The 26188-nt window shown below is 52.8% G+C and overlaps 2 protein-coding genes across 7 annotated transcripts in view; one reads left to right on the top strand and one right to left on the bottom strand.

The window, feature by feature from the left end:
• Nucleotides 1-12563: 12563 nt before the first annotated feature.
• On the bottom strand, nucleotides 12564-26156 carry MDH2 (malate dehydrogenase 2). Its single transcript, XM_067705877.1, has 9 exons — nucleotides 25960-26156; nucleotides 22010-22178; nucleotides 20396-20479; nucleotides 19793-19902; nucleotides 18315-18440; nucleotides 15634-15711; nucleotides 14699-14798; nucleotides 14206-14357; nucleotides 12564-12880 (listed from the first exon to the last, which is right to left on the bottom strand). The coding sequence occupies exons 1-9, from the start codon at nucleotides 26023-26025 to the stop codon at nucleotides 12749-12751; spliced, it is 1017 nt and encodes a 338-aa protein (XP_067561978.1). The 5' UTR covers nucleotides 26026-26156; the 3' UTR covers nucleotides 12564-12748.
• STYXL1 (serine/threonine/tyrosine interacting like 1) overlaps nucleotides 25131-26188 on the top strand; it is a 63957-nt gene continuing 62899 nt past the window's right edge. For 4 of the 6 annotated variants that reach the window (XM_067705856.1, XM_067705866.1, XM_067705858.1 and 1 more), the window contains exon 1: nucleotides 25467-25594. In XM_067705856.1, the coding sequence (XP_067561957.1) occupies nucleotides 25467-25594 (128 nt within the window). Of the gene's footprint in view, nucleotides 25595-26188 lie in introns of all 6 variants that reach the window. The other 2 variants (XM_067705857.1, XM_067705868.1) reach the window with 2 other exon arrangements.

The following is a 26188-nucleotide window of genomic DNA, read 5'->3' on the forward strand; positions in this document are numbered from 1 at the left end:
GCAACACTTGCCTCCCCACTGGCCTTTATACTTGCTGTCCTCCCAACGGTAGCACCTTTCCCTACTTCCCCTGTCCTTCAACACTCAGCTCCAGGGGGAGCTCCCCTTCCAGGCGCCCACCCTCCTACGTGCCTGGTCACCCCTCCTAGGGGCCTCATGCCCAGAGGCAAGGGCAGGAAAGACCCTGTGATGAGAGACCAGCCCGGGCCAGGCTGGGGTGCTTCACTCACCAGAGTTCCCAGGCCCAGAGAGTGGCTTACAGTGGCTTTGACCTCAGAATTGGCCCTTCCCTTTCTCTCTTATTCTGCCCTGTCTCTGATACCCTCTCTCTGTGCCAACCTGTGTCTAGAATGTGAATTCCGTGACGGCGGGGATGCATTGTGCCTACCTCCCATCTCCCACCCTAGCACAGAGGAGACAAGAATCTTTGCTTGTTGAGTTGGGTTGTTGGGATTTCTGCCTGCCTCCAAGCTCTTCTCCGTTCTCCGTCCCCATCTCCCACTTTTTTTTTTTTTTTGCCTCTCCACTCCTCAGACAATCGACTCCTCCCTTTCTCTCTGTCTCTGTCTCTTTCCGCTTATCCTTCTGTATGATGTGATGTAGACATGCACCTTGGGGCACTTGGCCTTGGAGTCAGCCCCTCTCTTCTGGCACTTCTCAAAGTGTTTCCTCTACCCTCTGCATCAGAACCCCCGGAAGTGCTTGTTGAATGTGCTGGTATCTGAGCCCCTCCAGACCTACTCTAAGGGTGATCTACTGCTGCGTAACAACAACCATTTTACTGTATTTCACAAGTCTGTGGGTCAGAAATTTGGGCTTGACTACGTGATTCTTCTGCTCCACGAGGCATTAAATGGGGTCACTAGGTGCTTTTCAGCTGATGGATGTGTTGTGGACTGGAAGGTCCAGGATGCCAGGATGCCTTCTTTCACATGTCTCAGGCCCTGGTGGGGATGTCTGGAGGGCTGGGCTCAGCTCCGCTTCTCTCCTTCTCTGGGTCATCTCAGGGCTCTCCACATGGGGTCTCCAGAAGAGTCGTCAGACTTCTTACACAGCAGCTCAGGGCTCTGAGAGCAAGTGCTCCAAAAGAGAGGAAGTAGACATTACCAAACTCCTAAGGCAGGCCGAGGCTCAGAGGCACAGCACTTTCCCCGTTTTCTAGCGGTCAAAGCAGTTATGGAGCCCACTCCATTTAAAGTAGTGCTTCCTCACTCATATCCAGAGGTAGGGGACATAGATCCCCTGCTCTTGATGGGAGGAGGGGCAAGGAGTTGGTGGCCATCTTTTTTTTTTTTTTTTTTTTTAATAAATTTATTTATTTTTGGCTGCGTTGGGTCTTTGTTGCTGAGTGAAGGCTTTCTCTAGTTGCTACAAGCTCTTCGTTGTGGTGAGCGGACTTCTTATTGCGGTGGCTTCTCTTGTGGCAGAGCACAGGCTCTAGGCATGTAGGCTTCAATAGTTGTGGCACGTGGGCTCAGTAGTTGTGGCTTGTGGGCTGTAGAGCACAGGCTTAGTAGCTGTGTTGCACAGGCTTAGTTGCTCCGCGGCATGTGGGATCTTCCCGGACCAGGGCTCGAACCCGTGTCCCCTGCACTGGCAGGCGGATTCTTAACCACTGCACCACCAGGGAAGTCCTGGTGGCCATATTTAATCAGCCATACCTACTGAGTCACATCTTAGGGGTAGACCCACAATCATGCCCCTGAACTTGAAGAATGCTATGGCCCCCATCTGCCCTAGAACTTGTACTCATCATCCCCTGGGTTGTTCCTTTGCCTCACGGTTACCGGAGCAACCTGGGAGGGAGAATCTTGAGCTGAGTCCAAAGGGTGGGGAAGGTATGACTGACCCAGTGGGAGGAGTGGGTTCTGGAGTCAGGACCCAGGTCTGATGCCCAGATGTGCTGCTGACTAACTGTGGATTTGAGAAAGTGATTTAGGCCTCACTGAGCCTCAGTTTCCTCATCTGTAAAATGGGGCTAGTAATACCTGTCTCTGAGGGTTGTGCTCCTTTGCTAATTATTATCGATCATCTCGTGGTCATAGCTTGCAGTGAATTGGTAATGCAGGTGACAGGCCAGTGATGTTCTGCTGTCCTTTATCTGGAAAATGACAAAACCTGGGCGTCAGTGTCCTGAGACCTTAGTTATTCACTCCTTTCCCCTGGTTCAACCCAAAAGTGTTTTCCTCCTGTTATCCTGTCTGTCTCCTCGCTCCCTTCCCTGTCGCATGGGGGCCCCCTCAGAGCCCAGAACTCTGCTGGGTCCACTCTGCATTCAGGAAACACCAGGCCTCTTTGTCTCGGTGCCTCTCTGCCTGGCCCACTCCAGGCCTCTTCCTCTCCATTTCCCTCCCGTCCTCGTAGCGCATCACTCTCATTTTCTCTGCAGAGCCTGGGAAGTTGAGGAGTCCCTTGTGGCAGACGGGCAGGGCTGACCTTGAAGCAGATCTTTAATAAAAAATGAGCAGAGACAGCAGCCTCCCCCATTCCTCAGCTTGCTTCCCCTGACACTCCTCCTCCCTCCAGCCCGGGCTCTCCTCTCCTTCCTCTGTAAACCTACCGTAAGGGGCTACTGCTCTGGGTTAAGCATCGCCTTCATCAGGGTCCTTTTAGAGGGTGCAAATCCCTGGGCTGTGCGAGTGCGAAGGAGGGAAGTTTTTGTTGGGATGCGGGGTGGGGGGGGGAGGGGGGCGGGAGGAAGTGGTATAGGAGGGGAGGGGGGTATACTCTGAGGCTGTGGGCCCTGCCTGCCTCTGCCTTAGAGCTTTACACAAGAATCCCCCTCCCACCGAGGCCTCACAATTGTCTCAATGGTTCAGCCCCACCCCTGGCCCAAAGCCATCCTGGGCTGCAGTTGGGGGTGTCAGCAGCAGCCTAGGCCTCACCCACTTGGGTACTCGGAATCAAGTCCCCCACAGACCCAGGTCCCACTCAGCCTGAGCGCCGGAGTGAGAGGGACCCGCACCTTGAACACTGCCTTATCCCAGCAATTGCATTCCGCCTCATTACCTCTAATCCTCACAATGAGCTGGGGATCACTGTCCCATCTCACAGATGGCAACACTGAGGATCAGAGAGGTTCAGCGCTGCCCACAGCCACCCAGCCCATCGGTGACCTGGGCGATGACTTGAGCCACCATCTGTCTGATGCAAAGCCAAGCTTGTCCCTGAACCACTGACCTCAGAGCTGAGCACAGTCTTATTCCTTCTTCCTGCTCCTGACCGGGGCCCACGGTTCCTCCGCTTCCCTGAGGCTGCACCTCACCCTCCAGTGTGGGCCCTGTGGGAGGGACAGGCCTCCCAGAGCCAGGTTGCCAACTCCCTGGCTCCTCAGTGCGTCCCCCTTTCCCCCTGGACCTTTTGGGACCCCAGAGCCTAAACCCACCCTGAGCTGTCCACATGGCGGGTGTGACTCTGGCTGGCCCAGCTACTTTGCCCCTTGGGGTCTTACAGGCGTACAGGAGGTGTAAATATGTGTGTGAACAGGTGGGTGGATACAGTGTGTGTCAAGGGCCTGGGGAATAGATGAGTGAGTAACTGAGTGAATACATTTGCAAATGAGTGAATGAATGAGAAGTGATTCAAATGGATCCGTGAATGAGGCACTGAGTCAGTGAACTCCGTCCACCAGGCAAGGTCAGGGCAGGAGCAAAGAGATTGTGTCCTCTCTGGGCTCTGCCTCCCCATGAGGCCCACTGTGACGGAGATGCCCACCGAGTTGTCAGTGGGATGTGACCGCCCATCCAGGGACTACATCTCCCAGCATTCCCTGCACACAGATAGACTATGTGACCAATTCTCACCAATGATGTGCAGGCAAAGTGCCATTTTCCTGGAAGAGGCACCTAAGAAGCAGGTGTGCGCTCTCCTTCCTCTCTCCCCTCTCTTCCCCCATCTGCTGGCAGGTTGTACAGGACTCCAAGGCCCTGGGGAGGGGAGAGGGAGCCACGAGATGGAAGGAACCTGAGTCCCTGTATCATCATGAGGAAGAGAGCTGCCTGCCGACCAGGAGCATCAGCCTAGGACCGTTAGAGAACGAGAAATAATAAGTAGCGATAAGCTACTGAAATTTTAGGATTTATTTGTTATAGCAGCTAGCGTTTCCTTAAGTGACACGCTCACAGAAGCTAATTATTCATTGCCAAGCTATGGAACTCGTCCCTGAAACACTTAGGCGGGGGCTGGGGAGACCCTCGACAGGCATCTGTGACAAGGACCAGTAGGGGCTCCGTCCTTTGCCTGCTGGTGGTAGGGATAGACAGTGTGACCTCACAGCTTTCTTCTCACCTCTCCCATTCAGGGAGGAGTTAATGTTGCTCTGGGGTTGGAGGAGGGACTCAGGCAGGTATTGGGAATAAAAGTGACTACTTAGACAAAACTATCGTATTAGAAGTCAGGACCGTGGTTGTCCTTGGGGCGGGCATGACTAGAAGGGGTATAGGAGGGCTGGTTATGTTTCTCGATTTGGTTGCTTGTCCATGGCTGTGTTCAGTTTGTGAAAATTCATTGAGCTGTATATGTATGATTTCCATACTTTATGTATTATTGTATTTTAATAAAAAATTTTAAACGCCCAGGAGAAGGGAGGGTTAGGGTGAGGAGACAAAAAGAGTAAAAGAAGACAGGGGAATGTCAGCAGAGGGACAGGAGGGGTGCAGGTGGGCAGAGGGCAGCCCTGCCCCTTCACCTATCACTGTAGCCTGGGATGTACACCTCCCTTCTTTTCTTGGCAGGTCACCATAGACCCTCACCCAACACCCATCGTCTCTCCATACTACACTGGGCACCTACTGCATCCAGGTCCAGGAAGAATCCAGGTTGTCCCAGTGGGCAGGTCCCCTGTCCTGGGAACCCCCATCCCCAAGGAGTGTGCAGTGAGCTCTTCTTAAAGGCCTTGAGCGCCACACCTGGGTCCATGTGTTCCGATCAGGACAGGGCGGGTGGGGAGGGGATGCAGAGATGGCAGCTGAGGCTGTCTTGGAGGCTGTGACCCAGTTTCATCTCCAACATTCGTCTGCCAGCAGAAGTGACCCCAGTCACCTGACCCCACCATACACTAAGTCCCATACACAGCCCCATACACATGTCAGATCCACTCATACACACACACACTCAGGAACGTTGTTACATCTCTACACCTGGACAACCCAAACCTCAGACACACACAGCACACACACACTCCCGCATCAACATGGGCCCCACACATGTGCGTCCGTGCATAAATACTCCCACCAACACATCAGACTCTGGGACAGAGATGGCTAGAGACGGCTTATAGGAGGCGTGCACCCACACTGAACCTGACCCCCGAGGCACCCAGAGGCGATCAACTGAGGGTCTCTTTAGGGGGGTCTTAACTTGGGCGCCATCTCTTTCATGGGCACTTTCCTGACTGTTCAGTGGCCCAAGAGAAGCCCCCCAGCCCCACCCCAGCTGGAGTGGCAGCCAGAGAGAGCTGGGGCCAGGGCTGGAAGGCAGAGCCAGGTGGGAGCAGCTGGGGAACTCCGGGGTCCTAGACTGGACCAACCTGGGCCTGCCCACTCCGACCGCTCTGGGGAAAGGGCAGCTGGCCTGGGACAGGCTGTCAGGCGGGGACGGTGAAAGAGCAGGCTGCTTGGGAGAGGCCTGCACCTGTGTGTGTACACACATGCAGAGACTGGTATAAATGTGATGCATTTAATTGCACACTGCCAAAAAGCCTCCCTCCTTCTCTCCCCTGGCCGTGTTTAATGATCCCTCCGGGGACCCCAGCAGGCTAAATTTGCTTCCTGAGCTGAGGCTAGCTCAGACATAAGCCCAGGCTGGCCCAGCCCTGCGGGGTGGGAGGGCCCTGCGCATGTGCTCTGCCTGGGGCTGTCCCCAGGACCCCGGCTTCCTTATCTCTGGCCAGAGCCCTCCTCCCAGTAGCCCTCACCCTCAGACCTGGAGCCCCAGCAGGGCCCTGACCTCCAAGTGAGGAACATGGCAAGGATAGTCACTATTTATTGAGTGCCTACTGTGTGCTGTGGACTTTATTTATTTTTTAAATTAAAAAGAGTTTTTGGCCGCACCCCGCGGCACGTGGAATCTTACTTCCCTGAAGTAAGGGAAGGGCGGAGTCCCAACCCCTGGATCACCAGGGAAGTCCTTGCTGTGGATTTTAGACACTAAATCCTCTCAGCAAGCCTGGGAATGGGCATAATTTTACTAGTGAGGAAGCCGAGGCCCAGAGAAGTTAAGTAATTTGCTCAAGGCTGCACAGCCTTGGGGGCTTGGGCATGGGGAGGAGGTCTGGGGTCTGGAGTGAGGTGACCCCTTGTTGGCCCTCAGCAGCCTCACCTCCCAGGCTGTCCTTCTAGACTACTTCAGCCCTGTTGGACTCTCCTTCTGGAAGGTTCTGTCGCACTGGGAAGCGTGGAGTCAAATTTGCAACGTAGCACGGTGCCACCGAAACTTCTGCAATTCCTGTCCTGTCTCCACATTTCTGCTCCTCTGTGTACCTTCTGTGCTATTTAACTCGTTCTTGAAATCAGTTCCTGTTTGTACTCAGCCTTGTCTGAGCCGTGCTGCCCAGGGTGTGGCAGGCTTCATGAGCTGGTTTCCGACATTGAGACATTCGTCACAATAAACGTCCCTAAGTCAGGTCGGGGCCCCTGGGAGAGGCCTGGCCTGGGCAGTGGCCTCCTCCTTCAGCCTCTCCCACAGCTGCTGGGACAGTCCCCCCTCCAACAGCTGGTCACCTGACTCGAGCCTCAGTCTGTTAATTATCTTACACGTACCTGTGCCCAGGAGGTGCCTGGGACAGAGCAGCCGTCCAGTAAAGGCGGCTGAAGCTGCGCTGGGCTCGCATCGGGAGCAGGGGTATGGGGGGTGCTCCTGGGCAGCCCCTCCCTGCTTTCCCGTTTGTAACAGCTGTGAGATGTGAAAGGTTCCAGGTGAGGACAAGATGCTCTGTGATGCAAACAGGCACTGCCTGGTCCGCTCCAAGCGCTCAGTGGGAGGCACTTGAGGGTCCCATTGCCCCCCACCCCTTTCCTGAGCCAGAGCTTTTCCCTGAGCCCAGGCCGGGTACATCTGGCATCGGTCACCGCTTCCAGAGCTTACAGTCCCCCCAAACATACACCCCACATACACACACTGCCCACACATACACACATCACGCAGAATCACCCCGGCCCGTGAAAGAAGCACTCCCAATCACCCCTACCCCAGCCGCAACCAGCCGACCTCCATCTCTGGCAGGAAGGGAGTTAACCTAATTACTGGCCTGCGTCTGCCTGGCAAGGGCTCTCAGCCTGGCTGGGAGCGTATTAGCATCAGCAGGAGCCTGGGAGGGAGAGAGCAGGGTGGGGAGGAGTTATTTTTAGGCAACGGAGGTGGGGTTTGTAGTTGAGCTGGGCTGGTGGCTGAGGGGGCAGGGGGCAGTCTTCACGGAGTGATGGAGGGCTCAGGTCAGGGGGTGAGGCAGCCTGGCTGTGGCCCCTCCTAAGAGGGACCAGGCCAGCTCTTAGGAAGGAGGGGAGGGGACAGAGAGAAGGAAGGAGGGACTTGCCAAGCCTACCAGAGCTGTCCCACTGGGCTGGGTTGCCAGCTGGGAGAATGTGAAATGGCTCTAAAATGGGGAGAAGGCTCTGCATGAGCTGACAGCCCTTCCCCCCACCCACAGGCAGACACACAGGGGGGGAGCAGGGCGGGGCTTCTCCGTCAGGCCTTGAGAGCAGCTGGGCAGTGGCAGGGTCTGTGACTTCCTGAGGGCACACCAGCTCCTTTGTGAATGGCTGGTCCCCTCCATTCAGGCTCCTGATCTGGGGTCAATGTTCCCCCCATCCTCTGTGGAGTGCCCCCAAGATCCTGTCTCGCAGTGAGAGGCACACGGGGCAACCCCCCAACTCCCAAAGCGCATAAAACATCAGAGCATGGTGAGCCAAGAACCCAAGAAATCCAAGGGTCTGGTTTCGTGGCACAGAACCGCCCCACATTCAGACAGCCCTGCCCTCCCCAAGGCTGCAGGCACCTTGCTGACTGGGGCAGGGGAAGCTCTGCAGCCAGAATGCCTAGGTTCAAGTCCCAGCTCCCTTCACCTGCTGTGTGACCTTGGAAAGTTACTCAACCTCTCTGGGCATCACTTCTCTTGCTAATGTAGCCACCTTAGAGGACTGTGATGAGGATAAAAGGGAATATGTGTGCAAAATGCCTAGGAGGGTGTACCAGTTTCCCATGGCTGCTGTAACAGATGACTACAAGCTTAGTGGCTTAAAACAACACACATTTATTATCTAACAGTTCTGGAGGTCAGACTTTCTAAAATCAAGGTGTCAGCAGGGCTGCTTTCCTTCTGGAGGCTCTAGGGGAGAATATTTCCTTGCCTGCCTTTCTGGAGGCTGCCTACACTCCTTGGCTTGTGGGCCCTCCCTCCCTCCCTCCCTCTTCAAGGCTTGAGACAGTAGCATCTTCAGATCTCTCTCGCTCTGACCACCTCTGTCATCACATCCACTGCTTTGATTCTGACTTTGATTCCGCTCTTCCAGCCTCCTTCTTAGGAGGACCATTGTGATTACATTAGACCCATGCAGATAACCCAGGAGAATCTCCCCATCTTAAAATCTTTAACTTCATCATATCTACAAAGTCCCTCGGAAGGTAACATATTCACAGGTTTCAGGGATAAGGAAATGGACATTTCTGGGGGCCATTATTCTGCCTCTGCTAGGAGGCCTGGGAAGTAGTGAGTGCTCAGCAAATGTGAGAGAGGGAAAAGTGCTCACGGCCTGGACAGGGGGACACAGCTTGCACACTTGGGGGATGATTTAGTCGATAGGGGTTTCCAGGGGCTGCCAGGAAGAGTTGGCCCTGGTTCTTGGCTTCCCCCGGCAAAGGCTCAGCCAGCTCATCAAGGTCATTAACACCATCCCCGCAGTCCCCGGGTTTTTGTTCCTTGCTGAGGCGGACAGGAGTCGTGTGTCAGGAGGCCACCGGAAGGTAGGGATGACAGCCAGTTCACAGACTGGGAGGTGTATAATTGGAGATTGAAAGTGGGGGTGTGGTTAGTTTAACCCACGCTGCCAATGGGCTGATGGACTTCTGGGCGGTAGAGGTGGGGCTGGGAGATGCTGGTGTTTTCTCCGTCATCCTTCCCTTCCCACTCACTGCCACCCCGCTTTGGGCCCTTGTCCCTTCTGCTGTCAAAGCGTCCTGAGCAGTCCCCGCTGCCACATCTTTCCTACTTAAGTGTGGCCAGCAGCAAGGACATCACCTGGACCCCTCCCCAGGCTCCTGGGCCACAATCTGTATGTTAACAAGCCCCCGCCTAGGATCGTGTCACCTGCCTGCTCAGCGCCTTTACCCTCCCTGTTCCCACCACCCACAGGACGAGGTCTGAGCTCTGCAGCCTGCATGGAAGAGCCCCACCTCCCACCCCAAATGGCCTCACTCCCCTCATCGTGTGAACACTGGCCATTCCTCAAACCCTCTGGAGCCCATTCTCCTAAGCCTAGCCTGATTCTGCCACGGCTGCCTGCTCACCGTGACCACCCTGCCCTCCCGCCGGCTGGAATCCTACCCCTCCTGCAGGGCCAGCTCAAATGGCCTCTCCTCCTCTTCCCTCCTGGCTATCTTGATGGAGCAGTCTCCTCTGATCCTGGCCTCTGCCAAGATGTCCAGAAGTAACCTAGTCCTCTTCTGGGTCCTGTGGTACTTGATCTGCATTTTTCTGATTCTCTCATCCCTGACTTATCTGTAAGTCCTGAAAGGCAGGAGGCTTATATAGTGAAAAGAGCTCTGGGGCAGCCAGTGTCCAAAGTGCAGTCACTGACTACCCCATGCCCCCTCAGCATAATCTGGAGGGATCTGGAATATTATAGGTTCTTGGTCCTTCCTCTCAAGACTGCTAGATCAGAACTTCTGAGGGGTGGGCACAGGAACCTGCATTTAAAAAACTTAAAAAAAAATTGAAGTACAATTGATTTACAATGTTGTGTTATTTACTGCTGTACAGCAAGGTGATTCAGTTATACATAGGTATGCATTCTTTTTAAAAAGTATTCTTTTCCATTATGGTTTATCATAAGACATTGAATATAGTTCTGTGCTATACAGGAGGGCCTTGTTGTTTATCCATTCTATACATAAAAGCTTCCATCTGCTAACTTCAACTTCCCACTCCATCTCTCCCCCAACCCCTCCCCTTGGCAACCACCAGTCTGTTCTGTTTGTGATTCTGTTTGTTTCACAGATAGGTTCATCTGTGTCATATTTTAGATTCCACATATAAGTGATATCATACGGTATTTATCCTTCTCTTACTTCACTTAGTATGATAATCTCTAGGTCCATCCATGCTGCTGCAGATGGCATTTTGTTCTTTTTTATGGCTGAGTAGTATTCCATTGTATATATGTACCACGTCTTCTTTATCTATTCCTCTGTGGATGGACATTTAGGTTGTTTCCATGTCTTGGCTATCGTGAATAGTGCTGCTATGAACACACGGGTGCATGTATCTTTTGAAACTATAGTTTTGTCTGGATATATCCCAGGAGAGGGATTGCTGGATCATATGGTAATTCTATTTTTAGTTTTCTGAGGAACCTCCATACTGTTTTCTACGGTGGCTGCACCAGTTTACATTCCCACCAACAGTGTAGGAGGGGGCTGCATTTTAAGCAAACCCCTTGGACGGGCCTTATGCGGTAACTGCTGGTGTATGGAGACCGGGGCCGACCTGACCACCCTAAACCAAGACCACTTGTGGAGTCATCGCACTAGGTCCTGCCTGTCAGCCCAGAGCTGGCACAGTGCCTCAAGTACAGAACCTCCAGGAGGCATTAGTCCAACAGCACCGTGCCGTTCAGAGCCATGGTCTTCATAGTAGTGAAAACCTAAACCACCTAATGATCCAACAGTGGAATACGTTTTATAGTACATTCACCCTAAGGGTTATCCAGCTATTAAACAAGCGATATGGGAAGACACGGATACACTTAAGGAATTGTGTGCGTGTGGTAGAGAATCTCCAGAGCTGGCTCCCAAAGGACCCTTGAGGCCCCTCCCGCCATGGACCTGGGCTTGCCTGGTGACTCGCTTTAGCCACGAGGATCTGGCAACCGTGATGCCGTGCCGGTTCTGAGCCTAAGCTTTAACGCCTGGCAGCTTCTGCTTTTGCACTTTTGGGAACCCCAGGCCATCAAGTAAGAAATCTGCGTGCCCTGCTGTAGGGCCTCGTGGAGCCCAGCTGTCCCACCACCCCCTCAACAGCAGCCATGCGCCGGAGCCATCACCTTGCACGTGCCTGACTAGCCAGTCCCCCACACCTGGAGGAACAGAAACTTCCAGCGGAACCCTGCCAACCACAGAATCGTGAGACGTAATAAAATACTGGCTTAAAAGCAACTAAATTGTGTGTGTTACACAGTAATTAACCAGGACAGGTTGCAAAATAGCCCAGGCAGCTTCATCTCAACGTTTGAAATGTGCAAAATCAGGCGCACAAATACTATTATCGGAGATAATTTCCTGTGTTTGGCTACATTTTAGTTTTTAAACGATGAACATGATCACTTATATAAGAACACAATGATGTCATACTTGATAAAATCCACTGCAGTTTAAAAAAAAAAAAAGCTGCAGATAAATGGGTCTCTTTCTACTGGGCGTAGCTCGAGCACCACCTGCCCTTTCACCGGAAGGTCATCACCTGTTGTCACAAAGTTCTCAGGTATTGAGCTCTCGGTTTCCACTTCAGAGGCCACGGCTTCTGGGGAGCAAACTGTACCCGAAGGGAATCAGGTCTGCTTTAATTCCCCACATGGGTCCTAAGCCCAGCTAATGCAACAAAGTCCCTTCTGGCCACTGATGAAGACACGAAGCCACCTCCCCTGTGTCCTCAGCCCTGTGGCTGCAGCTGGTGTTTTGGTTTGGTTGTTCCTGCCCCTGCCCAGCCCTCCTCACAATTCTGGCTTTGGCTAGTCATTGCCACTGAATATCAGGGCTCGATCAGAAGAGGACGAAGTCCAGCCAGTGGTGCTGTCTGCTCGGCCAGAAAAACCACACAGAGAGAACCTGCGACAGAAGACAGCGGCCCAGCGTCGGCCACTGAGCTGCCACCCGCACAGGCGAGAGGACGCCGTGGAATCAGACCCAAGCTGGCCCTTCCTTCAGCTCACACACCTGAGGGACACGATGGTGCAAAGAGCAGGGTTGGGAGAGCAGTTACTGATGAAGATTACAGGCTTGAAGCCACTGATGAGACCATGATGTTTCAGTCTACTTTTTTTTAACCGTACACGGGCCTCTCACTGCTGTGGCCTCTCCCGTTGCGGAGCAGAGGCTCCAAAAGTGCAGGCTCAGCGGCCATGGCTCATGGGCCCAGCCGCTCCGCGGCATGTGGGATCTTCCCAGACCGGGGCACGAACCCGTGTCCCCTGCATCGGCAGGCAGACGCTCAACCACTGCGCCACCAGGGAAGCCCAAGGCTACTTTTTAAATAACACCTGATTCTAATTCGTGATGGAAGAGATGTCAGACACACACTCTGCAGTCAGCTCCGATGGGGTTCTGAAAGCACAGTATTTAATTGGAGACCTTGGAAAAGAAAATCAAAGCCTGCTTTTATTGATGCACCGACAGACTGACCCGCGATTTGGAAGGGGTAGTTTGCTAATACAATACTCATCATCAAAGCAAACTGAGAAGACCACGGTGTCTGAAGTGGCTTTACAGCGACACGATGCCTTAATAAGTTACGGAGACGGCCTGCTCGTTAACCGCCTTCTCACTTCATGTTCTTTACAAACTCCTCTCCTTTCTTGATGGAGGCTTTCAGCTCAGGAATGGCCTCGGCGATCATCTTCTCTTCGAAAGGGGAGATTTTGCCAATGCCTAGATTCTTCTCGATGCCCTTTTTCTGAAGGAGAGAGGGGAGGTGGTAAGATTTTACAAGAAAGTTTCCATGAATGGGTTTGTTACAGAAAATCCCACTTGTAACTTCATCAGCCCTGCCTCGCCTGTCTAACCGGTGGCTCCTGGGCAGCCTGCTGAGGGAGCCGCACACCCTGGGGACGGGGCAGGACGGGGCCGGACGGGTGTGAGCCGTGCCAGGAGCTCAGCTTCTGTCATTCAGCCCTGGGCTGGGAGCCGGGCTCTGGCACTCACTGTGTGTGCACCTGTCACGCACCCGCCAAGTGTGTTTCCTTATCGACCCCACAGGAGGCTGTGAGGACACATGTGGGTTGCTTGGCACACAAAGAACTCAATAATTAGCAGCACCTGAGTTATTCTCCCTGCTACAGAGCGTACTTTTGGGATCTAGTTTCTTTCCCAAGTTGGTAAAGGACTGAAGAAACACTTTCATAGCCACCTGAATCCAACGTAATTAAGGAGATACACGTCGGACGTTAGGAAAACAGCAGGCTGGCGCCCAGGCTGCCTCCTCGGAGCCTCCCTGACCAGGACTATCAGCCTTGGGGGCCTCTCCTACAGGCCCCACCACGCTGCACACACCTGCGCTCAGCTGGCTCCGGAGCTATAACCACAGGTAGTTCTGGAGACCAGTGTCGGTCTCAGGGATTTTGGACACCAGGGTGTCTGTGGGAAGGGCTTCTTTCTGGGCACGAGAGGAAGGCGAGCACACATTTGCCTGATTCCAGCGGGTGCCCACGGCTAAGACGTGGAAACCTGCTCACTGAAGACTCCGTAGGAGTCAAGCAGACCAGAGAGCTGCCCCAAACCAGCCTGGCTGAAGCCAGCAAGGTGACTAGAAGGGCCCCGTCCCAGTGCATTTCAAGGAGGAAAAGCAGTGAGACGAGGAGCAGGGCCCAGGAACGCCTGAGCTGGAAGGTCTAACACGTGTGCATGCCCCGGCAGGCCCTGAGGTCAGAATGAGAAGGAACCAGCACAGCCTGGTGCGGGGAAGCCTCTTCTGTGAGGGCTGTCCGTGGGCCGCCTCAGGACACAGCGAGGGTCTCACTGGGAAACATACCCAGGCGGCCGCTGCTGACCGGCTGCTGGAGCCGTGAGATTCCCGTCAGCCCCCGCAGACTGAGGTTTCTCCCCACCACTGCTTCTGGGATGCTTCTACCCTCAGAAGTCCAGCACAGGCCAGGCAGTGAGATGCAGTTACTGCACAAGGAAATCTGAACCATGGAGCAAACGCACGGAGTACAGCTGCTGAGTCTCAGCTACAGAAAATGCTCCTCCTTCCGGCCAAGACCTGGCCTCTGGGATACATACCCCCAGCAGCAATGGTGTGGAGAAGTACGGACAGTCCGTTTCTTGGGACTTAACGAAGGAACATTCGACAACTCCTTCCTTTCCGTTCATCGCATCCATGAGGGAGAAGACAAACCGGGCTCCAGCATACGCCATGGATAGGGTGGCAGAGCCTAGGAGGACAAAGGCAGGTCAGCCAAGCTAGCGCTGCGACTGTAAGACCCAGACGAGCTTCCCCGCCAGCTAAAACCCCATCTGCATGACCTCCAGCTTTCCAGTCTCATCAGGAATTTAGGTCAGCATCCCTTGAAGTGACAGACCCGCAGACGGCACGCAATTAGCTCTGCTGACCTCAAACACTACTCCACGCCCCCCAGCAAGCCGCGCTGCCCTCTGACCGGGGGCTGCTTATCGAGCAGACGGACGTGAGGCTTAGAAAAGGACCCGCTCCTTGCTGGGCCCTCACGAGTCTTCGGCTCTGCCTCTAAAAGCCTGGGGCCACCTGGGCGCCTACCTGCTCCGGCCTTAGCCTTGACCACCTCCGTGCCGGCCTCCTGGATCCGCCCGATGAGGGGGGTCAGCTGGTCCTGGGGGAAGTCCACCTTGGGGGTGCACTGCAAGTGCAAGTCACAGGGCTCACGTGAGCAGGACCAGGCTCCGGTCACCTCCCAGCCCCACGCCCGGCGGGCCCTGGCATCGCTGCCACGTGGGAAATCAAGACCTTTTCCTTAAAGAAAAAGCCGACTTTGTTGGGAGGTGTAGTGAGTTCTCTACTCATTAAAAAAAAAACAAAAAAACTTTCTCTATTTTGGACTAATTTTAGACTTAGAGAAACGTTGTAAAAATAGCAGAAAGATTTTCCTCACCCGGCTTACCCTGATAACACTTTACATAACCACAGTGCAGTTATAAAGAACAGGAAATTAACTAAACCACAGACCTTACTCAAGTGTCACCGACTGTTCCACTACCGTCCCTTCTGTTCAGGGTCCTGCCCAGGACCCACCAGCACCCAGGGATCTCGCCTTTGACTGCTTCCTCAGTCCTCCCCTGGCCTTCAGGACATCTGTCAAGGGTACTGAATGCTCGCTTTGTAGGATGTCCATCAACTTAGGTTTAAAAGGTGCTTCCTCAGTATTTTCTCCTGAGGTTATGAGGTGATTTATCTTATTCTCAGTGGTGTTTACCTTGTCTCTCCTCATTTTTAAACAAAGCAGCTTTGCCTGCTCTGACCTAATCAGGAAGGCAGTGATGTTTCCACCAGCAGTTTTCACTGCGTAGGAGCTGGCCCTTTTGAACACCTTCTGACCACACTCACTCCCACAGCTGTGGACGCTTCAAAGTAACAACAGATGGTGAGATCCGTGTCAGCCTGATCCGAGGGCCCCAAAGTGAATCTCTGAACTGTGCTCGTGGTCTTGAGGCTTCCGGGCAGGGTGACACACGCACCTGAGAGACCAGGGGGATGATGGTCTTCCCAGCATGGCCGCCAATGACAGGAACGCTGACGCGAGCCGGGTCCAAACCCTGGTCACCGAAAGTGGAAAGAAAGCCTGATTAACTTTTAACAAGCACTTTGAGTGTAAAACACGTCATATGCACCTAAAGCACCAATACCGGAAAAATCCACAGAACTTGGAAACCAGGTAAGAGGCCGCCTGACTCCAGCCGTGCTCACATGTCCCACTAGGCGCCCCCTGCAGTTTCAACACATGCAGTGAGTAACTCGGTGTCTGGTGAGGTCACTCCGAGGCTTTCCCTTCACAATGTGCTGAAAACTGCCTTCGTGAAGGGTCCCAATTGGTTCCCATCAGTCCGACAGCTTCTTGGAATCAGAGGATGACAAATCCTCTTTCCCACACCTGATGTCATCCCCACGCCTTGGCTCAGACTTACGTGCCTACACTTTGTTACAGAGAACAAACACCTCGTATCAGAGCAAGACTCCAGAACACCCAGGGGTGAGAAGTCCGTCAACTCAAACAGTGATTGGAACAGAAAGAAGGAAGCCAAGTTGAAAGGGGTCACAACGCCAAGGTTCGTTAAGTGGGGCTTGCTGGGCGGCTGATTCATTTGTTAAACCGGAGGCACGAGGCCCCCAAGAATCTGCAAACCAGGTATCTAACACAGCCAAAAAAAGGAGCTGGTGGGAGTAACGGGAGGGCGTGAGCAGTCCCCAGATGCTGCAGCTGCTAAGGAGAGACACCGTAAGTTAGGAACCAGCCTTGCCTAGGTTGGGGAGCCCAGCCACGAGGGTGGGCAGACCCAGCAGCACCGTTAACGGACACGCACGGCAGCGTCTACAGGCCAGGGCACCACGCCGGTCACCAGGCACACAGGCACGAACAGAAAGGGCCCCTGCTTTTGAGAAGCTCATTGTCCAAAATGCGACAGATACAAACAGACGCTCCAATGCGAAGGGTGCAGCCAGCCACAGGGTGGCTCTGGAAGGCGCCTGAGAGAAGGCCTCCTGGGGCAGACCTAACTTCATCTGGGAAGGAGCAGGACTCCACCAAGGGAAGCGTACTCTAGGCAAAAGGAGCAGAAAGAACAAAGACCTGGGGGTTCACAGGGCAGGTACCATCAGCAGAGCATGAAGTGCAAAGGGCAAGCGCAGTGGAAGGCGGGGGTAGAGACGGCCGAGGGGGGAGCCAGAGGCTGCGAGGTTAAGGGCAGCCTTTCACCCTCCATGCAATCCAGGAACTTTTCAGAATGCCAGGCAGCCTGAGGTAAAGGGTGCACTCCTTAACTGATGGATCCAGGGCGGAGACATGCTTCCCCACCTCACATGGCAAAGCTTCGAGGCCAAGCCTCCATGGTCTGACAGAACTCTCTGTGGGAACACAGCAGCCACGCGGGGCTTTGGAGCATCTCAAGTGTGGCTGGTGCAACAGAGGACCACAGTTTCTAATTTAATTATAATTAATTCAACTAGCCACAGGTATCTACTGTTGCAGCAGGATCAGGGGCCCAGGGGAAACGCGTGCTTCCCCCTGGAGCTGGCAGCACCACGGGAGCCCTAAGAGAACGAGCACTGCTCCTTCCAGGAACCGGGGGCGTGTGCCTCGGGAAGCTGGAACCCCCGCCTCCCGGCCTGGGTGCGTTCAGACTCGGCTTCACCAAGACCCGCTCCGCAAAGCCTTTCCTGACTCAAAGCCAACCACAGTCTAAACACACGTGCACTGAAACGGTGATTCAGTTGTCTCTGGAATTAAAGTGTCTCTTTCCGCTTCACTCACAGAGCTCCCAGGCCCCGGGGCCACATCTCAGGGATCCGACCCCACTCGGAGAGCAGAGCCTGAGGAACACGCCAGAGCGTGAATTGCAGCAGGGCACCGTACTGTCCACACCCTAGAAGAGAAGTGCTGGGTGCAGGGGAGGAAGAGGAAGGTCAACGGTCCTGCGTGCGCCCTTCTCACTAAGCTGTGTGCACGACAATTATTCCCGACTTGGGAGGACCCCCTCTTCCACAAGTTCACGAAAAATGGCCTGAAGCTCAGGAGGGACACTTATTTGGGCCAGAGGAAGTGGTTCTGCTGGGTCCATAACCCAACAGACTAGACAGCGAACTGTGAAAGGTACCGAGGACTCCAGACCTGGCGCCGGTGCCACACCCACCTCGGGACAAGCCTGGCGGCTCAGGAAGAAGCAGGCAGCCAGCAGGAGCAGAACTGAGGTAAGTCACTGCAGGCACCCAGGGAGTCAGAACACAGACCAGGGACAAGAATTCTGACATGATTTCAGGGACTTTCCCAAGTTCTTCGTGTTTGCTGATTTTATCATTTGTCTAATGGTTAGCGGGTAAAACCTGTTAGGACCAGTTTTCAGAGCCGAGCCGATGAACACGAAGAGCACAACCCAGTCTAGCCAGTGAGAAACCCAGGGAAAGCCGAACCCTTGCTACAGCAGGGAGAAGAGCGAGCCTGGCCGGTTCCAGCCCGCAGGGGCCTGCTGTCTGCGTTCCCCGCGCAAGCTGCTTCCCACCAAGGAGGCGAGCTATAAAGACATTTAAACCCTCCAGTTACATGTGGCCTGTAAGGGCCCCGGTGTCCTCCAGGCCCATAAAGGAGCCAAGAATAGCCAGAGAGGTTCCGAAAGGGAACCTGAAAGATGCCCGAGGCAGCTCTTACCTTCAGTTCTGCAACAAAAGTGTTGGCTCGGACAATGTCCAGGGTTGTCACCCCAAATATTTTACTGGGGTTGTATACTCCGTGTTTCTTGAAAACTTCTGCTGTGATTGGGATGGTGGAGTTAACCTAGTAAATCCAAGAGAGAGGGGCACAATTTGCCTGTGTTCTGAGAGCAGAGCCTCGCGACAGGAGGAAAAATCTTCTCGTCAGACCATGAACAAGCTCTAAGCTGTCACATTAAATTGCCCTGATAAGCGACCCTCACGATGGAAGGCCCCCTACTCTAAAAGACTGCGGCTTCTCCCCGCCACGAGAAAGAAGAAACCATTCGCTGGGGGAGGCACTCTTCTCCTTGGCGGCCTCCGAGCCCAAAGTTCAAACATGCACGTGACCCTTCGACTATCAACTTAAAAATGTGATGGAGGATCCACAAGGCACCTTCTGCTCCAGCTGGGACTTAGCCCAAATGGCCATTAAAAAAAAAAAAAAAAAAAAGACAGCCTAGCAAGAAGCTACAAGCTACAAGCTCAGTCCCAGCTCTGTCACTCTGTGCCGTAACTCCGGCCAAGTTACCTCAACTCCTTAGAACTCAGTTTCTTAAAACGGGAGACAACTACCTCATGAGGTGGTTGTGAAGATTAAGTGACTTAATACATGGCAAGGGCTTAACACATTACCTGGTACATAGAAAGAATAAAAACAAGACAAAAACAGCGAGATTTATATTAGGCACCGGTTAATCAGCCCCCCAAGATCTTCTGACCAGTTGCCCCCGAGGAAAGGTTAGCTGATTGGAAAGGGCAGGATCCTCTTCTCAGAGGCCACGGGCACAAGCTCTGCGTGTTTATCAGCGGCCACGTTCCTGAGTCCACATCAGTGTCACTGCACTTCCACCCAGATCCTTCTTGTACTCGCGAGACCAGATCAACCAGCAGGGAGGAACAGAAGGGCTGCTGTCGAATGCAACCTGAGGCCCTGCTAGGGCGGGCGTGGGAGCCACAGCCAACTTCTCAGGAGGGACACAGCACCCGGAGCTTCTGAACTGAAGAACTAGCTTCCTGCAAAAAGCAGCAAACAGGGCCTGGGGGGCTGCGTACGGGACCATGTGTGAGTGCGAGGAGGGAGGGGGCGCCAGGAAGCAGGAACTGCAACCCCCGAGTAGAACACAGGAAAAGGAGTTAACAGGCTACCACAGTCACGGATGAAGCAGCCTCAGGAATGGGCTTATTTTCCAGGTGGAAAAACTAAGATACCGAGAGGGGAAGCGATCTGCCCAAAGGCACACGGTCGATGGGAAAACCAGGTTAAAACTCACTTGGTCTATGCCAGAAGGAATCCTTAGGAAATAAATTTAAGGGCCTTTTATTAGCTCATCCACTTTATCCATTTCAGCACATGAACCTGATTATTCCCCCTCTAAGCACAGAAGCACACTTCTGCTAACTGTGGACCTTCACGCGGCATCAGCCGACACTCACCGGATTTGCAATGATGCAGATCATGGCCTCGGGGCAGTGCTGGGCACAGGCAGCAGTCAGGGTGGCCACAATCGTGGCGTTGGTGTTGAACAGGTCATCCCGGGTCATGCCTGAGAACAATCCAATTCGAGGTGTTCATAAAGCACAGGACGAATTTCCAAACGTGTACCACATTGTGTGTGTTTGTTGTCATGGGAAATTCAAACATGAGTGAGACAGGGTTCCTGTTTCAAGTAAATCCATCTTGTAGGGAAAACGGCCCAGTGTGATAAGTGCCAAGACAGAGGTCTGTGAGGGTGGAGCGTGGGGAGGGGAATGAGGGGGCTTATACCCGAGGAGCATCACCAAGGACCAGTACAGCTTCCAAGGTGGAGGCAGGTGGAGGAAAGGGCCTTGCATGCAAAAAAAAAGTGCACACAGAGCACAATGAGACTGGGCGAGGGGACCCAGGGACAGGTGGAGGGCTTCATCTGTACCCCACAGGCACTGGGGAGCCTTTGGAATTTTTTCTGCAGCAGAGATCTGACCAGATCCATTTCCCACGGAAAACCACATCCTCAGCTGACTTGTGGGGAGATGCTAGGCAAGGAGTTCAACACACACCTGGTTTTCTTGGGACTCCCGCTGGAATCACCACCACGTCACAGCCCTTCAGGCAGTCTGGCAGCTGCTCAGGTCCGAGGTAACCTGGAAAAAACACCCACGTGAGCAATTTCACCACTTCCGACTTGGAGAGGCCAGCACGTCTGTGGGGACAGAGCCCGGGTAGGACGGGCCCACCTGAGTCCAAGGCCGGCCACAGGCCTCAAGACAGGCTGGAAGGACCGCCCACGAAGGGGTTCCTCTTCTGGAGAACTACCACTGTGGGCCTGATGACACCGGCTGGCAGGACAGTCTCTTTCACTCCACTTTCCTCCAGCCTCACTGGCCCAGCCCCGATTCGGAACAGAGTAACCGTCCAGGTTCCCACAGAATCAGCCAAGTCGGCTGCTTTTCCTCATCCAACCCAACTCGCCAGCACTTCTCAGTCCTTCTCGGCTCCCAGTAAGAGCTGCTTATTCCACGTCACGGTCATCCTAACAAAAGCTCTCTCTCGGAGTCAGATCAGAAGGCACGGTGGAGGCCAGGAGAGAAAAGCCCCGTGCTGAGAAGCAGGGACGAAATATTAGCATCCATTCTGTTTACTCCTATCATCCGAGGAATAAAAGGTCCACTTTCAAAGATCTCGGGGTAATCGGCCAAAATCTGCTTTGATTTGACTTCTCCCTTATTGTGGGAGCTTTCGGAAACGCAAATATACAGCCCAAAAGAAAATGAGCGAACTAATTCAGAGGGACCACGGAAGGCACACGAACAAATGATCTGACAGTCAGTCAATCTCCTGTGCTGTCTACACCAGATGAAGATACATGCAAACACCATCAAACAGTCTCACACTGACAGCAGAGACGGAAAGCAGTACAAGTTTTCTGCACAGCAATCTGACACTTTATAGTAAAAGCTTTAAAATAGTCATACCTACTCATTCTACTTTTAGGATTCTTTTTTTTTTAAGGATTCTAAGAAACAAGATGTAAAGATAAAGATGTTTACACAGCCTAGCTATTTACAGTAGAGCAAAACAGGAAACAGCCCAATGGACAACACTGTGGGTATAATAATAAGTAAGTGATAAATTATAGTACACCTTTAAAAATGATTTTACCAAGAATTTGGTGACATGGAAAAATGCTGCTATAATGTGAAGGTAAGATAAACAGGATATATATAATTATATGTAATTATGAGTGACTTCTTGGATGACATAGCTAGATGTCCCTTGGATTTTCCTAAGGTGGCCATGCTCTGAAGAAGCTGGCAGAGGAAACCCTGGGGTGGAGCGACGGCCCAAGGTGGGGAGCGGCTGGCAGCATTTCTCACTGCCCCCACGCCCCTGCACGAGGCTGCCTCTTCCCCATCCTCATATTACTTGTTAAATTATAAAAAATTAAAAATGGGAAGGTGAGACCACCGTTGTTATTCTCAAAGACACTATTTAAATTTTTGTACACTCAAGTCAAAAAAGGTGCAATAATATATAAAATTTAATTCTAAAATGAACATGGAAACCCCAAGTGTCTGAACACCTAGTTTCACTCAAGCATCTCACTCTAAACCTGAATCCTGGCCGACGGGGGAGGACAGGTGTAAGTTCTCCAGGGCCGGCGTGCTCGATACCTTTTACTGTCGCCCTGGTCTCTATGTGGCTCAGGTCGGCGGCCACTCCGGGCGTATGAGCAATATCGTAGAGGGTCAGGCGGCTCACCAAGGGGCTGTTCTTCAGGAGAAGTGAGAGCGGCTGCCCGATTCCTCCGGAAGCCCCCAGCACGGCTACTTTAGCATTGTTCTAGAAAGAGGCACAGAGAGGACTGTGAAGATGGAATCAGCATTAAAAGGATTCACATGGTAATAAACTGCAGAGTACTGTGCTGGGTCTTTTTTATTGCAGCAGTACCAAATGAAGATGCAATCGTATTCCTACCATTCCAAAGGCCCCCTTTCCTTCTGAAGTTCAGAGGTTTGCCTTAGGAAAATGGGGGAGAACTCATGTCTCTAGATGCTGTGACAGTCAGGGGCATACTCCTGTACCCTCCGAAAGGGGAGCAAACTTCACTCAACCGCCACCTGGACTGGTAACAGAAGGCTTTCCTTCAATGTGCAGTTTTATTATTTTTTAAATAAATTTATTTATTTTGGGCTGAATTGGGTCTTTGTTGCTGCACACGGGGCTTTCTCTAGTTGCGGTGAGCGGGGGCTACTCTTCGTTGCAGTGTGCGGGCTTCTCATTGTGGTGGCTTCTCTTGTTGCAGAGCACAGGCTCTAGGCGCGCAGGCTTCAGTAGTTATGGCACACGGGCTTCAGTAGTTGTGGCTCGCGGGCTCTAGAGCACAGGCTCAGTAGTTGTGGCGCACGGGCTTAGTTGCTCTGTGGCATGTGGGATCTTCCCGGACCAGGGCTCGAACCCGTGTCCCCTGCATTGGCAGGCGGATTCTTAACCACTGCAAGTGAGGCTGTTTCTAACCTAAACTCACAAATGAGAAGGGGAGCCTATCCCAGGCAAGCAGGCAGGGAGCTGCCAGGGAAGAAGACAAACCGAGAGAAGAGCAGCCACAAGAACGCAAAGCATGGCGTGTGGTCCTCTAGGGCAGCCGTGTACTCTGGGTCTTTACATTATCACTGCACACTGTGTTCCACAGCAACGGATGCTAGTAATAACAGGCTTCCGTTATCAAAAACAAAAATCAAACCAAACAAACCAAAACTCAAGCCGAAACCAAAACAACCACACGGTGTAATCTGCTCGAGGAAACTAAAACTCTAAAAAGCATATATTACATCTAAGATTGGAATTCAGGTTTCATTTGTTTGTTTTTAAGTTGGTGCTTTAAAGGTGGACCCTTGACTTCATAGAAAACTAGCTGGACCAACCCAGAACCTGAGGTCTGGCAATCTCACCCGTCTCCAGACCTTCAATTATCACTCCCACATCCTGTCCCGAATCCTAGGGACTCCCAAGTTCCAACTCCACATTCCCAGTTCTGGTAGGCATACCCACTGGTCCCACAAACCCAACTGTGTAAATAAATTTGTCCTTACTACCTCTCCCATCCCTGTTCCCAAATGGCATCCGTGTTCACCCAAATTCAAAACTTTAGAGCTATCTTCTGCTTCTTCCCTTACTGGAGACACCCAGTTAGGACACGAAAGGACTTGGCATCTCAAACATCTTCCCAATCTGCCCCCCGATTTCCATCCTGATTCCATTATCTAACTTAGGTCCTCAGCTCCACCTCTAAACCACCCTTCCAAAAATTCAAAGTTTTAATCATTTCCTTGGGTAAAAAATCTTCTCAAGTTCCTCATGCCCAGATTACTCAGCCTGGCTCCCAAGGCTGACCAGGGCTCCAATGTGGGGAGCATAAGACAGTTCCCTTGGTGTGCAGGATGTCAGTGTCAAGGCTGTGTCTTTATTTTCATCAATCAGGTGAAGAATTAAACTCTACCAAGAAACAGACTGACCTGGTGCTCTCAATTAGGGTCCTTAAGTGAATCAGTCCCACGTGACACAGAAGATGAACCCAACACAGGGAGAGGGAAGAGGGGACTGCTCTCAGTGTGACGAGGTGATGTTATTGTTTGTATATTATAAGGTTTCATCAACTTAGTTAATATTTATAAAAACATAACTTGTAAGTGGCGATATCTTTACAGTGAGATGAGAATCTTTGGTACTGCAGGTTAGCTCATGATCTCTTTGTAAACAAGCTGTTTCCAAACTCCGTATCTTCTTCCACGTTGAGGAGTGGCTGTCAACAGCACACTGTTTAGCAACAGGGCTTTGAAAATGGATGTATAGTAACACTTCCTTCACTTCTAAGTTTTCTTTTTTTAATCTGTTATGGTTTTTAAATTTCTGTGTTTTGTGTCATACATATTAGTACATTAGTACATACGGAAAGACATAGATACACTGAGGTTGAAGTCTCCCTAGGCCAATGTACCATCTGGCTCAAGCTCATCTTTTTGACTTATAAACTTATATACTTCAACAACTCCACCTTTATGTCCAATAGGCATTTTAAACTCAACACATCCAAATCTGAGCTCCTGATACCCACCCCCCTACAATCACTCTCTTCTAGCAGTATTTCCTAACCTCAGCAAATCTCAACTCCAAAACCCAAAGCCTTGGTTTTCTCCATGTTCCTCTTTCTCTCCATACACCTCATGAAATCGTTATCAGCAAATCCCACTGTCTTACCTGCAGTTAATCTCCCTTCCCCCACTCCTCAGCATCAATCTTCATCACCTCCACCTGTCCTACGTTTGTTTACTCACTGTTGGCTTAAGTGCCACTTCTCACTCATCCTGGTATCACCTGCAGCACCCAGCACAGTTCTGGGCAACACGGATACTCAAATGTACTCATTCGTATATTTATTTTTCGAATGAACTGAATGCACAGGAAACTGATCTGAAGAACAAAAGCTAAGTAAGAAATGTGGAACCTCATTTAATAATCACCTCCCTTTTAGGGTGTGGCACTTCAAGAGGCAATGTGGGCATCTCCTGGATTCTAACTTTGGTTGTATTAGAATCACTTGGGGAACTTGGTAAAAAAACACGGAGGCCCAGGTCCTACCCTCCTTCGATGAGCCTCGGCCTCTGATCTTTACCAGCTTTCAGGTGATTCCGACAACAGAGTTTGAGAATCGCTGCCCTAGAAGACGGCTAAAAATAGCTTAGGCTTAAGTAGTCTCAGGCCAAGCCGCGCAGTTAACACCACCCGGGGGCAGGCCCAGTCCGCCCACCGCAGGAAGGAGCCTTCAAAAGGTCCTCAAGCGGAAGCAGAGTCTTCAGGTTCTTAGAGGAAAGGCTTGATGATCCCAAAAAGTCACTGACAGTGGTCAGGAGAGCTGAATTTTAATCCTCTGGCCAAAACACTGTGTAACCTTGGACCAATGCTCTGCCCTCGGTATCTCTGCCTGCCTGCACTATGGAGTTAAAAATTACAGTGTAGGGGCTTCCCTGGTGGCACAGTGGTTGAGAGTCCGCCTGCCGATGCAGGGGATGCGGGTTCGTGCCCCGGTCCGGGAAAACCCCACATGCCGCGGAGCGGCTGGGCCCGTGAGCCATGGCCGCTGAGCCTGCGCGTCCGGAGCCTGTGCTCCGCAACGGGAGACGCCACAACAGTGAAAGGCCTGCGTACCGCAAACAAACAAAAAAATTACACAGTGCTTGTACGGACGCTGCAAGAACGAGGTTAGTCTCTCAAAATACTATGGAAAATAAGTTACTTTCGGCCCTAGAGCCCTGGCTTCTCCACCTTGAAGGAGCACAGATCAAGAGTAGACCCTCTGGGGGGCTCGGGGGCGAACTGGGAGACTCGGAGAAGCGCCCCGGTCCTGAATCCAGCTGGACTACTTCCCCACCCCCGACTCCTGGGCTTTCTCCCCCGCACCTCCTGCCCGGTATCAGGGCCGGCCCAGGACGCCACAGCCGAGGACCAGCACCGGGTGGCCCTGCGGTCCAGGCTGGCCCGGGGGTCAAGGCTGCTCGCGAGCCAGGAGCACACGTGGCCTAGGTCGGGGAGCCTCCACCTGTAGGCAGCCCCTCGCAGGACCTACCTGGGCCGAGGTGCTGAAGCTGCGGCGGAGAGCGGCGCTGGCAGGCCGGGCGAGGGCGGAGAGCATGGCTGAGACGGGCGGGGTGCGGACTGGTCGGCGAAGGAGCTGGCAGTAAGACAGTGACTCCAACGACCTCCACGCTGCACCGAGCCTCCCGGCTCGGCTCCACCTGGCCTCGCGAGAGTGGCCTGGCTTCCGGCACCCCACCTTCTAGATCTCGCGGTATTTC

Source organism: Pseudorca crassidens, chromosome 15 (assembly GCF_039906515.1).
Source record: "Pseudorca crassidens isolate mPseCra1 chromosome 15, mPseCra1.hap1, whole genome shotgun sequence".
Classification (NCBI taxonomy): Eukaryota; Metazoa; Chordata; class Mammalia; order Artiodactyla; family Delphinidae; genus Pseudorca; species Pseudorca crassidens.

What these genes read in the sequence shown, in the direction of transcription:
- MDH2 (XM_067705877.1), bottom strand. Translation starts at nt 26,025, where the DNA reads ATGCTCTCCGCCCTCGCCCGGCCTGCCAGCGCCGCTCTCCGCCGCAGC. An exon ending in GCTTCAGCACCTCGGCCCAG is followed by an intron (nt 22,179 to 25,959) that starts GTAGGTCCTGCG and finishes GCCTCTTTCTAG; the next exon opens with AACAATGCTAAAGTAGCCGT. An exon ending in GGGAGTCCCAAGAAAACCAG is followed by an intron (nt 19,903 to 20,395) that starts GTGTGTGTTGAA and finishes GATTGTTCTCAG; the next exon opens with GCATGACCCGGGATGACCTG.